The sequence below is a fragment of the Copidosoma floridanum genome, unplaced genomic scaffold (assembly GCF_036245765.1).
Source record: "Copidosoma floridanum isolate Cflo_tuat_1 unplaced genomic scaffold, Cflo_Japanese_pri ptg000008l, whole genome shotgun sequence".
Taxonomy (NCBI): Eukaryota; Metazoa; Arthropoda; class Insecta; order Hymenoptera; family Encyrtidae; genus Copidosoma; species Copidosoma floridanum.
In genome coordinates this window covers 10,358,699-10,373,113 of record NW_028321885.1, presented here as the reverse complement: position 1 = coordinate 10,373,113, position 14,415 = coordinate 10,358,699, and the positions used below count along the sequence as shown (strand labels likewise).

The 14,415-nt window shown below is 37.3% G+C and overlaps 1 protein-coding gene across 6 annotated transcripts in view; it reads right to left on the bottom strand.

The window, feature by feature from the left end:
• Positions 1-3,336: 3,336 nt before the first annotated feature.
• Nup98-96 (nuclear pore complex protein Nup98-96) overlaps positions 3,337-14,415 on the bottom strand; it is a 617,363-nt gene continuing 606,284 nt past the window's right edge. For all 6 annotated transcript variants that reach the window (XM_089589262.1, XM_089589263.1, XM_089589261.1 and 3 more), the window contains one exon: positions 3,337-3,769. In XM_089589262.1, coding sequence (XP_089445388.1) covers positions 3,598-3,769 — 172 coding nt within the window. In that variant the 3' untranslated portion in view covers positions 3,337-3,597. The remainder of the gene's footprint in view (positions 3,770-14,415) is intronic.

Below are 14,415 nucleotides of genomic sequence, written 5' to 3'. Positions count from 1 at the left end.
GTATGGTCGGTGCATGCGCAGCAATGTGTATTATTGTGATGAATAAAAAAAATCGCACATTCGACGAAAATAATTATTTTACCAGTTATACTTACATAAAAATATGACAATTTACAATTGTTCAACATAAAGGACAATCAAATTGCAAACGACTGATAACAATTTTTTGAGTATTAACACACTTCAAAGGGTGACGGAGATACTTTTCATGTCCATCCCACGACGGCATCAAATTAATTTTTTTCTGTGAAAGTGATTGATACCCTACAGTTTTTTACAAAGCGTTTGCAAACGTTGCTAGCAGTTTTACAGTTTTGGGTATTTTTTCGAGTTGAAATTAGCAAGTTGTTCGCGGAGTCCGCAGAGCTGTTGTAGAGGAAAACGGAAGTACGTCATGGGCGGCGAGGGGAATAGGAAGAATCAAGCAAAATCCACTTCTGCCACGCTTTTTCCGAAGGTAAAAATCTGAAACCGTTGATTTACCCTCGCGTATAACACGTCGATAGAAGTATAACTTCAAAAATCAAGAAAATATAGCATGAACACTATTTATACTTTGATTGTGTAAGTTAAGTCCTGCATAAGACGCATGGATTCATACAGTAACACTGAGTTTAAATGTCGACTGTGTAAGATAAGACAAAGCGAGTATATAATCTTATGCTTGCTTACACAGTATAAGCATCATAGGCGTAGCGCGTGGACCCCGTGCGCAAAATTTTTTATGTGTAACTATGTACTAATACTGACTTTTGGTTCAAGCCATGCAGGTCAGATACAGATTCTTGAGGAATTCTACATGATTCATTGCGTTGGCATTTTTAGTAATCTTGGAAAGAATGTGTTATATATGTAGAATATAAGTAAATTTGCAATTACGCACGCGACGCTAGGGTGCTAAGGCATTGAGCATGCGTAGAAGCTCTCGAGTTCTGTGATTGATACATGTTTGATGACGATACGTATATTGAGTGTATAGATAACCGTTGCTGAAGAAAGATGCCTCATGTAATACACGGAGTATTAATATTAATAAGTTTAAGTCTATTATAGAAGATGTTATCAAGTACTTATTTTTCCAGGCTCATTTATTTGTAACAGTATCTAATTTCATTTTTGGAGTGAAAACATCTTCAGGCGTGTTGGGCATTTTTTGGATGAGTAAAATATTGTCAACCCATGACTCTTGAAAAAAAAAAAAAAAAAAAATTTTTTAATCAATGTTCAAAATTGGAAAAAAATTATAGTACGACTAGAAAATTATTTCACATCTCGAATCTACTTCTAAATCATTTTACTACAATTTAACCTCAAAAAATAAAAAAAACGCGATATTTCGAATGGAAAAAGCAAGGTACGCCAAAAATCACAATTTGTTCGTCGAAGCTACTAAAACGATCACCGATATAATTTTAGAATATTGTGGATTAATACAATCCTTTAAACACAATTAAGTAAATAGTTATATGTAAATTGAAAATAAATATATGAATATAATTATTTATTGAATCAACAAGAAAAATAACAAAAGAATTGAATTAAATTAGAATATAGTTTATTAATGCCAAGAATAAAATATACGAATGGCAAAAGAGAAGGATAAGTAGAGAGAATGAGATCCTGGCATGTAAATGATTAATTATATCAAGCCTACGTACGAGAGGGACTTCGTTTCCAAAGCGACATGTTTATTTCTTATTCTTACCATTATCATTATAATATAGCGCTATAAATCTGTCTCCTTCTAAGAGCAGTGCAAGCCCCCAACGCGTCAAAAGTATTTCCGACAAAAAATATTTCCTTACCATTCAAAAATGTCCACGTTATTGTTAGAGTTTTCACTTCTGTCGGCCCTCTCGCAGTGCCAGTTTTTTTTGTGTAGATTTGAAAAAAATTAATGAAATAAGAAATTTTTGCGAATAATACAAACTATTTACGTCTATAAATTAGAAAAATTAAAAAATTTTTTAAGTTTACCCTAACGTTCATGTAACGAAAGTTTTATTGAAATTGAGAATAAATATTGAGGTAGATTTTTACATTTTATTAAGTCGTCACGAAAGCACCAATGTACATCTTACACGATGCAATGCCATTTTATAAGCTTCAACTTATTAAAGTAACTTCATAAAATTAATTACGGAAGCAACAGAAAAGCAAATTGCTCTTGCAAAGGTATCTAACAGTTTTTTTTGTAAGTAACTTGTCCACTAAATTTATTGCTATTTTAATACGCTTTGACACAGAAGAACTTATAATTAAACTCCTGTAAAAATTTGAGACCAACTGGTACAGTAGGTTTTGAGATATTTGCAAACCAACAAATGTTTTTTTTTTTTTTTTTTAATATTGGTAAAATTATCTTTTATTTTTTTCAACTTTGAATTTCAAAAAACGACAAAAATTAGAAAAAAATTTGTTTCTGAAAAAAAGAAGTTTTTCAAATCAAAGATAGCAAAATTAAAAAAATTTTAATTAATAAAATTACAACTTAAAAAAAAACACTTCTTTTAAACACCTATAAACTTAAAAAAGGTGAAGAGTTGATAAGATCGGTTAAGGGGATCATAAGATATACTTAATTACAAATGTACACTAACGTACACCCATGTATATTTTTATGGATAGTAAAATTAATATTTAAAAAAAAAAATTTAATTTTTTTTTTTAATTATTAGGCATGACATATTCTCAAATAAAAAGAAAAAGCAATCAATCAAATCAAATTAGTTTTTTAAAGAGTTTTAAATTTTTTTAAAACCTATAAATCAAAATAATCCAAAAGTCAAAATAAAAAAATTACCATTTGATTAAAAAAAAAACTATTTTTTCCAGCGACAATAGGTACTTAGAAACAAAAAAGTAGGCTAAGAATCATCAAAACTAGTCGAGAAAAACCTGACACACACACATACACACGCACATTAAAATACGCAGGTACGCACACACAGAAATTCACACAGCGAGAAGAGAGAGAGAGAGAGAGAGAGACATAGACATCACAGCAAAATCAATTTATTCTTGTTTGAAACTTTAAGAAACACATTGACATCACGTTGTTTCAATACGTCGTTATTCGTCCCTTACAAAGATTCCTCTATTACTTAAAAATTCATAAAATAATTACCTTTTTGCTGCAAATTATTTCTGGTAAAACAAGCTAATCAAAATTCTATAAGATAATTTCAAACTAAAAGCAATGAAAGCATTATACATTTTTTTTAACAGTTTTATAAATAATTTTTTTTATTAGACTTTTTTAATGTATGGACGAAGTAACTGTAAAAATATGCTCTCTGTGAACAAAATTTGAATTTATTTCATAGCAACGAACACTTTATTCATTAAGAAATTATGCTTATTTACAACATTACAATTGAAATTATCAAACATATTGTATAGTAATAATTTGGTAAGTGAAGTCTCTAAACATGAGTTACAAAAAATTTTGTACCAAAACTTTGTTGAATAAGAAATTTAAAGATATTGCTAGCAACTGTCTCAATTTACTTGAAAAATACTTTGTATTTTTTTAAGACCTCAATACATGGTGATAATTTGAACATATTGCATCCTAATAGTATATTTTAATTGATTTCAAACAAAGCCATTAATAACTGATCGCAATTCTTGTTGGGCATAATCTTCTGGTAATGGTAATTGTGAAACAAATTGGATAAAAAAATTACTTTTATCTTCTTCACTAGATGACATCAGTAGTCCTTTAGCAAGTTGTAAGGTTCTCTTTGACATTTCTGCTTGGCATAATCTAAAATCCAGTAAGACAATAGAGTAATGACATTAAAATACAGTTGCGAAAAAAGATTTCTTCCAAAAAAAAATATTGCAATGTACAATAAAAATATAATAAATGTTTTTTATTCAAGAATAATCAATGGTATTAATTTTTATCGTTAGAATGCTCTTTTTAAGAGATGTAATTTCTACTTAAAAGAAAGTGTTTGTCGCGCACCTCAACAACAAATTGAAGTGTGCTTTATGAAAGCTAGAAAATTATTTCTTTAGTTTTATTCATAAAAGAAAGTGTAAATACTACGAAAATCAACTGGAAAGGCTTTGCACATCGACTTTATTTCTTTCTCTGTTTGTTGACTGCTAACAAGTTATTGCGTAATAAATTAAGTGCATCATATTACATCACTCATTTCGCACTGTAAGGCATAGTATACCTAGTAATTAATTATGTAACATTATACAGTTTAAATTACGTAAGATTTTCGACTGACAAATAAGGTGGTAGCGTAAGATGTACATGTATATTTGGTATACATAACTTAGTATATCACTGGCACAGAATAAAAAAAGCATCTCTACATTCTGTAAAAAACAAATAACATGTATTACCATTCGTAAACAAAGAAGTAACACTTTCTTATTCTAGAGAAAAGGAACAACACTCAGGCGAAATGAATCAAATCCACACTCGCTAGATTCTCGTCAAAGACATGAATCTTATGTCACTAAATTATACAAAGAAATAATTACTCGAATACAAAAAATATATATATTTTGTAACCAACATTTCTTTATTTACATTAAATTTATTACAGGTTGCTGTCATAGATATCTTTGAGACAGTTTTTGAGTGCCTTTTTATAGATAAATTAAACCATTTCCAGCCAGATATTTAGTCTGTAAATACATTTGTTTTGTCAACATAGACAAAAATGTTTTTCACTCTTTAAATTAAGTCAAACTTAAAGACAAGGAAACCTTTTTTGGACGCCTTCAAAAATCCAGTCTTTCAACTAATTAATTATCTTGCTAGATGAGAACATGACAAACTCCTAGATTCCACAAATCTCCCCTCTATTCTACAAATACTTCCTCAAAATATTGTCTCTGCAAGTACTTTAAACGTATGCCATACCGAGCTTAAATTGTGTTCATAGTCTCTGCTCCTATCTTGATCTCATCTAAACTTTGCACAACATATCTTACTCATAATTAATTTTTTTTTTATTTATTTTTTTTATTGGGTTACCGCGACAGCCTACTGGCCTAGTCACCGGGGCCACCCACTTACGACCTATATGTGGGGGTGTATTGCCACACCCATTTTCCAACCCTTTCACTGATGTTATACTTAATCCATGGGCACAGAGAGAGTATCTCCAGTGATACACCTTGCCAGCTAAGCTGACACTCTCTGCACCAATGGTGCATCGGATCCACTCACCACTGTGTAGCCTTTCCCCGGAGAGCACTCCATATTTCAGGACGTCTACTCCTCACCGGTTAAGCCCGCGCTTTCTACCGAAGCATCGAATCCAGGCTAACTAGCATCCCCAGAGAAGTTTATCATTCGCCCAGGCTTGAAGACTTGTGGGGCAAGGAAAAGACCCTGGAAATTACTGTGATGGAAAATTCCACGGAAAAACTAGCCCCAAAACAGCTGGGGTTACATAGGAACTTTTCCTGATGAAAATATTTTTTGACAAAACCTGCATTCAGCGGGAATCGAACCCACGACCCCTAAAACAGCGTTGTATCAGTAACAAGCACACTTACTAATGAGCCAATGCCGCTCCTATTATTATTATTATTTTTTTATTTTTTTTATAGTTTTGTTAAAACTACTTTTAACTTGCACATTCGATTCTTGTTTTTTTTTTTTAATTGAGATTTTTTATTTTTTTTTGTTTCTTACAATTTTTTTGTAATTTGTATCACAGATAACATGATCAACATGAAATTGTAAGCAAAAATAAGGTCGAAAAGTATCGAGATTATAGCCGAATCCGTCATCAGGCGATGAATGGAGCGCGGTTATAAGAACAGCAGTATGGGAAAAAGGAAACACTTTTGGTTTCATTTTTTCATTATAAGATGACTTTTATAAGCACTGACTACTTAAAAAATTTTGTAAGCTTTTTAAAGTACCACAACAATAATTTATATTTTAATAAGTCAATATTCAGTCAACAACACCAATAATTATATTAAAGCAAATGTACAAGTTCACAGCTGATGATCTATGAACCTCTACAGTTGTATTGTGTATAGTATCGTAATTCATGGTAAGTACATAGTATAAATATATGGTAACCCAAGATTCACATCATTATAAATGGTAAACATACTGTTAAGAATTACGAAAATAGTAAGTAAAATGTGCAACGATGATATGATTTAGGAAATGCTCATATGGTTGATTTGTAAAATAGATTCAGATTTTGTCAAACAACTAATTAGTTAGTGTAAAATTTAATTCGTAATTGTACAGGTATGTAAAACTATTAATTATTAATAAAATTTGTCTGTCTTTTGTTCCTATTTCCAAAGTAGAAGATTTGTGTTGATCTAGGTTACCAGACAATCCCGAAATCGTGATCCCGATGCCATGCTGCTCCAACACTATCGCGACCGCCCACCGTATTTTGCTTTCGGCCTACTCTCAGAATCTCTCTGTGATGTGCAATGCTATGTGTAATATATTAGTATTGGTACTCGTTTGTACTAGTGTTTAAGTATATGTGCATGTGTATGTACGACTGGCGAAGATGAAGCTAAGCGATAAAAACAGCAGAGCTATGTTGGCCATGAACAAGAGCACACGCATATATACGGGCCGCTTTCTGAGTTGTTATCACTGTTGTGCCGTTTTCTACTTACATACACTTTGTATACATTTCCTATAATAATGTTCAATATATATATATAAAGTTATTTATTAATACACACACACACGCGCACACACACACACACACACACACACACATATATATATATATATATATATATATATTAATAAATAACTTTATTGGTGTCATTTAATATATACCTATACATATCACTATGCCATCAATAAAACCCGTTAGCTTAACCCCCAAAGACATTTCAAGGCTCAGAAGTTCATCATAGATAAGATTCTAGAAGTCGGGGCCAAGGGAAAATCCTTAGACAGAGATGCTCCTCGTCTTATAAGAGGGTTTCCATGCCTCCTTAACCGACTCAAAAACCTCAGCCATAACTATGACTATCGAATACCCCTTTCAGAACCCGTACTGATTGTCCGGGAGGCTGACCTCTTCTCTCAAGTGAGTTGTTATCAGCCTCTTGAACATTGTCCCCGAATTGCCTAACATACCTAAGGGTCGGAATAACGCGCAGGCACGCATTGAACATGTCCAACAAAGCATATAGCTTTTCTATAGCTATGATCTTAAGCACTTCGGACGGCACCTCGTTTTTGCTTCCCTGTACGCGGTAACAGCTACCACGCCGTGTTCCGGGACTTGCCAGTCAGAATTCCGCGCTGCCATTTGTAAAGACAACAGTGCAAGATAAATGATAGTTCTCTGGTTAACAGGCCGTTTTAATATTACTGAACCACCAGAATTCATGACGATTAGATCTAGCCTCGCGGCCATCTCCAGCACCACCCACCCTCTGGAGTCGGTTCTCGGCTCCTAAGCGATGACCTTGGAATTGAAGTCGCCGAAAGGGACTACGCAACCACTCTTTCGTGCACGCGAACGGAGTCCTCGAGTTCGGCAAGCTGCTCTCTGAAGATGCCAATCACAATGTTGAGGGATATGTAGTAACTTATGTAGATCACGCGTCCATACCTGATCCATACGAACCCCACTTTGTCTCCGTTGTTGGAAACAGAAAACCTATCGCTGTGGATGAGGATGGCCGCACACCCGATCCTGTTGCTGTACCAGCCACGATCCGGTAACATGCGGGACGAGTATAATATTATTTACGTTGTCTACTTTTTTGATACTTTTTGATTTTTAGTGAGAAATCGTTTGGTGGTAATCATTATTAAGGTAACCTAATATTCTCAAACTCTAAAAAATATCTGAAAGTGGTTCAGCAATGCTTGAGAAGTCAATAATGAATTGACGGTAATAATCTGCTCGTCCTAAAAATTGTCTCATGTATTTTACTATTTGAAGAACACGAAAGTCTTTGACACACCGCCCCTTTTTGGTAAGTTTCGACTTCTCATTGACTTACAACGTGCCTTAAAAAGATAACCTCTTTTAGCAGAAATTTGACCTTATACGGCTGATCTGAATCCATCGAAGAGCAATCTAATTTTGTATACATTGATATCATCTCTCGATATTATTCTGACTCAATCTATTAATCGTTGAAAAGTAGCTGGTGCATTTTTTTAACGTTCTGCTATACGACAATATTGGTGGTATCCATGGGGTTTAGTAAATGCTATTATTTGTTTCACACTGGGTCATAGGATTTCATTAAAATTTAATAACTAGATTAAGAACTAAAAACTACACAGATCCACCTAATTTATTCATAATACTAGCTGTGTTAAGCAATGGGTATACATTAACAAAGGATTTTTTATTAAGATTTTCGAAATCGATATTTACTCTCAGTCCTTGGTTCCCATGCATGATTTTTTAAATTCAATCTGAAGTAGTGAACTATATGGTTATGACAAGTTTTATAATTCTATTACTTTTTTTGTTGTATGTTCTTCGAATCTTGAGTAATTATTGGAATATTTGCTTTTAATCTCTATCGATATTTTGTGTGCCATAAAATTAGTGCATCGTAATTTATCTCCTGTAGTATGATTCAATTAGTTTTTCGACCCTGAAAATTCTGACGGGCTCGAAAAAGAATAAGGTAGTAGTTTCAATGAAGGGTAACAAATGGATGCAGGATTTAACAAGTAGAAATGTTAGCAAAGGCCCCAAAAAATGGCAAAAATGGCCAAAACATGTTTTTCACGTTTAGAAAAAAAAAATAAGAATCGCCTATGTGCCTTGTCAAAAAGATGTGCGATTTTCATGCAAACAAAATTAATTACGTTGGGTTCAAATTGGAACAGGCGTTTTTTCGCAAATCGCAAAAAACTGCTATTTAAAGTCATTTTTTCGAAACTTAATAACTCACATTCTACAAAACATTTTGAGTTAAAATTTAGTCACAAGGTAGATATTATAGTCCTTAATATACATACATAATATCAGCTTCATCGGTTTTAAACTTTCACGAACGGCAGCAAAAACCGAAATAAGGTCTTCTCCGAAAATGGACATAAAAAAACTGTTAGCTAACATAGGTACATTTTTCAAACGCGTTTCTCTTTGTTTATATTTATTCTACAACTACCTTTGACGCCTTAAAAATCGATTGCAAAAAACGGCTTTTTCCTCTCCGGTCAGAGGGAATCAAAGGCTTGGTAAGCCACCGTTGGAAGCCATGCCTACTTCCAGTATGCATGATCCGGAGGTTTTGAGTGAGCGCATTCGAAATGAAAAGGTACTTTTTTTCGTAATCGATTTTCGAGATACTTTAAATCAGTAAAAACAAACGCGTTAAAGGTACTTGTAGAGTAAATATAAACGAAGAGAAATACGTTTGAAAACTGTACCTATGTTGGCTTACAACTTTTTTTAAGTCCATTTTTGCAGAGGACTTTATTTCGGTATTTGCTGCAGTTTGCCAAAAGTTTAAAACCGATAAAGCTAATATTTTGTATGTATATTAAGGACAATAATATCTACTTTGTGACTAAATTTAAACTTTAAATATTGAATAAATTGGGAGTTTTTGGGTCTCGAGAAAATGGCTTAAAATGGCTAATTTTTGCGATTTACAAAAAAAACGGCTTCAACCCATCACAGCTCATTTTGTTTGTATTAGAATTGTGCATATTTATTACTTCACTTTTTTAGGTGTAGTTTTTAGGTTTTCTTTTGAAAGTAAAAAAAATGTTTTGAACTTTCAGAAAATCGATATGATTTTTAGCTAATTCTACTATACTACTAGCAATGAAAAAGTATCTGTAAATTCATTTATAAGTTTAGAGCGCGCGGTGGCTCAGTTGGCTAGGTCGTGGATCGGCACGCGGGAAACCGTGGTTCGATTCCCGGCCAGTGCAACATTTTTGGGTGTAGCAGTACCTCTGTGTATTTGCACATGTGTTTTTTTACCACGCAATGCTCCTCGAGGAGGGTTTTAGGCGACCTCCTCACAGCATAATTGCCTAATTTCCCCCTACCCCCCTCCCAGTAATGGGAGGCCTCCCATCCCTCTTCCCTTCCTTCTCCCAAGTGCCAAGTGCCCTCAGTAGTGCCCTTTACAGGAGCCGGACGTAAAGCACTATAATATGTTACCGTCAGGGGTATTATTTTAATAATTATTATATATTTAAATAACTATTTTCCTTAAATTCGATCGTTTAACATAAATTTGAATTTTGAACTTTCGCGCGCAGCACCGACTTCCAACTAGTACTTGATAGTACCACCTATCGCTCGCCAGGTGGCGACCAAAATCGCAAGTAAGAAAGCGAAGTAAAGTATATAAGAAGGACTGTGCGACGACTGATTGGATCGATCCGAGTTATGCAAATACGTGTAATGCATACCTCTTAAGCCACTCAATTACTTAAAGTGCATATTCAATAAATATCACTGTACCAATACAAAACACTTGTCTACACCCTTTTTTTTTCTTTCCTCTCAAAAAAAAAAAAATAACAACAACAAACACCCACCGGTCAACCTGGCGACCAACCCATCGAGGCCCCTACGCATCACTGCTCAAACGCCACATCTCTACGATGAGTTGGATTCCGAGGAATGAAACGAAACCACTACGCCAACAACATCAGACATAGTACCACCATCGTTGTTTAACCTAAAGGGAAGGCTTGTGACACTTGAGAGTGACTCCAATCTCTTCCAACTACACCCCCCTTGTTCAAAGTCGCCCACCCCCAAAGGCCACTTTTAACAATTTGGCGCTCGACGTGGGGCCTCCTCTAAGGAATTCTCTACTGCTGCAGGGAGGTATCTGCGAGCCTCAGAGTCAATCATCACCGCCGACTGACACACGCCTATCAGCAACCAACAACACTCCTTCTAGGTGGGGAGAAACACCTAGTGGCGCTTGACACATCTAACCTACAAACCCAGCATCAAGCACGGGGAGGATATGGACCCGAAGGACCAACCAACTCAGAAACTAGTGAGCACCAGTTACACAGCAGGTTCTTACGTCTTGCAACGAGCCTCCGTAGAAGATGGAAACGGGTATCAGCCTTTGTAGTAATCGGTGGTAACATTGACACTGAAGTCTCTCGGGCCCAACTTAGGTTGGAAGGCAACTTCTTGACTCAAAAAGCAGAGAGTCGACAGAGGGCATGGTCATCCTTTAAGAAATAGGCAGAGGCCATTATCCGCCCAGGTCAACGAACTTTTCAGACACTTCGGTCCACAAGCCGAACTGACTCAAAACTACACCACCTCTACGTAAGCTTGTCCGAATAGAGGTCGCCGTTTATGCTCGAACACCCGCTTCGACATCACGCCGATGCTTCTCTACGGGCCTCACGCTCCAACACCACCTTGGACGTTCCACCATCCGAGCTCGCCCAAACAGAGGAAACTGATCGTCGTCCACGCTCGAACACCACTATTCGACACACCGGCCTCAGTGCTTCGTATCACACCGAAGCTCCTCTACGAGTCTCTCGCTCCAACTCCACCTCGGATGTTACACTACATAAGCTTGCCCAGAGGAAACTGATCGCCGTTGATGCTCAATCCCCCGCTTCAACACACCGACATCAGTACTTTGCATCACACCGATGCTCCTCTACGAGTCTCTCGCTCCAACTGCACGTCGGATGTGACACCATCCATGCTCACCTTAACGAAGGAGGCTGATCGCCATCCGCGCTCAACATCCGCTTCGACATACCGGCATCAGCGCTTCGCATCACGCCGAAGCTCCTCTTCGGGCCTTACGCTCCATCTCCACCTCGGACGACACACCACCTAGGTGTGCCCGAAACAGAGGAGACTGATCGACGTCCATCCTCGAACAGCTACTTCGACACACCGGCCCCAGTACTACGTATCACGTCGATACTCCTCTTCGGGATTTAAGCTCCAACCACACGTCAGACGCTACACCGCCACGGCAAGCCAGGACTGAAGAGATTGATCGCTGTCCATGCTCGAACCCTGTTTCGACACACTGGCATCAGTACTTCGCATCACGCTGATGCTTCTCTTCGGGCTCCACACCCCAACCGCATGTCGGACGTTACACCATCCACGCTCGATCGAACTGAGAAGACTGACCGCCATCGACGCTTAAACACCTGCCTCGACCCCGGCATCAATACTTCGCATCATGCTGGTGCTCTTCTTCAGGACACATGCTGGAGACCAACACCATCTAAGCTCGCCCACACAGAGGAAACTGATCGCCGTCCACGCTCGAACACCCGCTTCGACTCACCGGCATTAGTGCTTCGCGCCACGTCGATGCTCCTTTTCAGGACTTTCGCAGCAACTCCACGCATATGAGGCACCACCCAAGCTCGCCCGAACAGAGAAGATGGATCGTCGTCTGTGCTCAAACACCCAACTCGTCACACCAGTATCAGTGCTTCGCATCACGCCGATGCTCCTCTTCGAGACACACGTTTCAACTACACGCCAGACGTCATGTCACTTAAGCTTGCCCACTCGGAGGAGACTGATCGCCGTCCGTGCTCGAACACCCGCTTCGACTCACCGGCATCAATGTCTCGCATCACCCCGATGCTCCTCTTCGGGATTCGCACTCCCATTTCACGTTAGATTATAGTACAAAAAAAAAAAAAAAAAAAAAAAAAAATTAGACTAGATTAGAAGATTAAGTCCACCATTACGCAATCATCAGAACGCTGCTACCAGGGTATCTCCGGCTCAACTGCTGTTGGGTCACAATACCTCTCAACCAAGGGAATGGAGAACCCATAGCCGGCAACTCAACTGCTACCGAAGGAATACTTTCAGGTTCTGGATCATCAAGCACGATGCCAGGAACAACACCACTCGACTGGTCAACCCAGCCCTACCTACCTACCAACCTCCACGGGCCGAGGTACCACGAAAACTCTACGTTTCCAAACTCGCCCACGCGGAGGCTATCGATCGCCGCTGACGTCCGAATGCACACTTCGACCTGCCGGCATCGACAACTCCACAGCACACCGCAGGCCCAGAGCCTTCTACAAGGTCCGATCAGAAGATCGTGACAACCGATGCTAGTGAAATAAGCAGAGCGGATAAGTCCACTAGACCATTCCGAAACAATTCAGAAGAATTAGGTGACGTCTTAGTACCACCACCCAGAGGTCCTGATGGGCCAAGCCAATGTTATAATTTGCGACCACGAAATAATAAGTGAAGTGAAGGGAAACATGTGTACAGACATTAAATAAAGTAGTATGAGTGTGAGTGTGCAGGAAACCGCGGACCTTTGTCAATCGAGAATGGATGAATGAATGACCGTGAACATTTATATCGAGAGTGATAACTTCTCCGACTCCTGTAGCTCTGCCACTGCTTTCTCAAATTTATTATAAACTCTTTAAAACGGGGGGGTTTGTTACCGTCAGGGGTATTATTTTAATAATTATTATATATTTAAATAACTATTTTCCTTAAATTCGATCGTTTAACATAAATTTGAATTTTGAACTTTCAAGCGCAGCACCGACTTCCAACTAGTACTTGATAGTACCACCTATCGCTCGCCAGGTGGCGACCAAAATCGCAAGTAAGAAAGCGAAGTAAAGTATACAAGAAGGACTGTGCGACGACTGATTGGATCGATCCGAGTTATGCAAATACGTGTAATGCATACCTCTTAAGCCACTCAATTACTTAGAGTACATATTCAATAAATATCACTGTACCAATACAAAACACTTGTCTACACCCTTTTTTTTTCTTTCCTCTCAAAAAAAAAAAAATAACAACAACAAACACCCACCGGTCAACCTGGCGACCAACCCATCGAGGCCTCTACGCATCACTGCTCAAACGCCACATCTCTACGATGAGTTGGATTCCGAGGAATGAAACGAAACCACTACGCCAACAACATCGGACATAGTATTACCATCGTTGTTTAACCTAGAGGGAAGGCTTGTGACACTTGAGAGTGACTCCAATCTCGTCCAACTACACCCCCCTTGTTCAAAGTCGCTCACCCCCAAAGGCCACTTTTAACAAATATAAAAAAAACATATATAAAAAAAACTTATAAGTTTATACATTTTCCCAAATTTTTGTGATTCAAACAACATGTACGAATTAGTTCCTTTAGTTTATCTATTAACTACAACTTGTTTTGTAGAACTATTAGTATCTATGTCAATCTCAGGTACTATAAATTTGAACATTAAACTTTGTTACCGTTTAGGGTATTATTTATTAATTATAAATTATTAAAATAACTACTTCCGATTAAATTCAATCGTTTTACATAAATTTAATTTTTAAATGTCGCACGCAGCTCTGATTTCAAAACTTTACACCTGATAGTACCACCTACTGCCCGCTAGGTGGCAACTACTAGTTTCTACCAAACATCGTAAGTAAAAAAGTAGTTCATAGT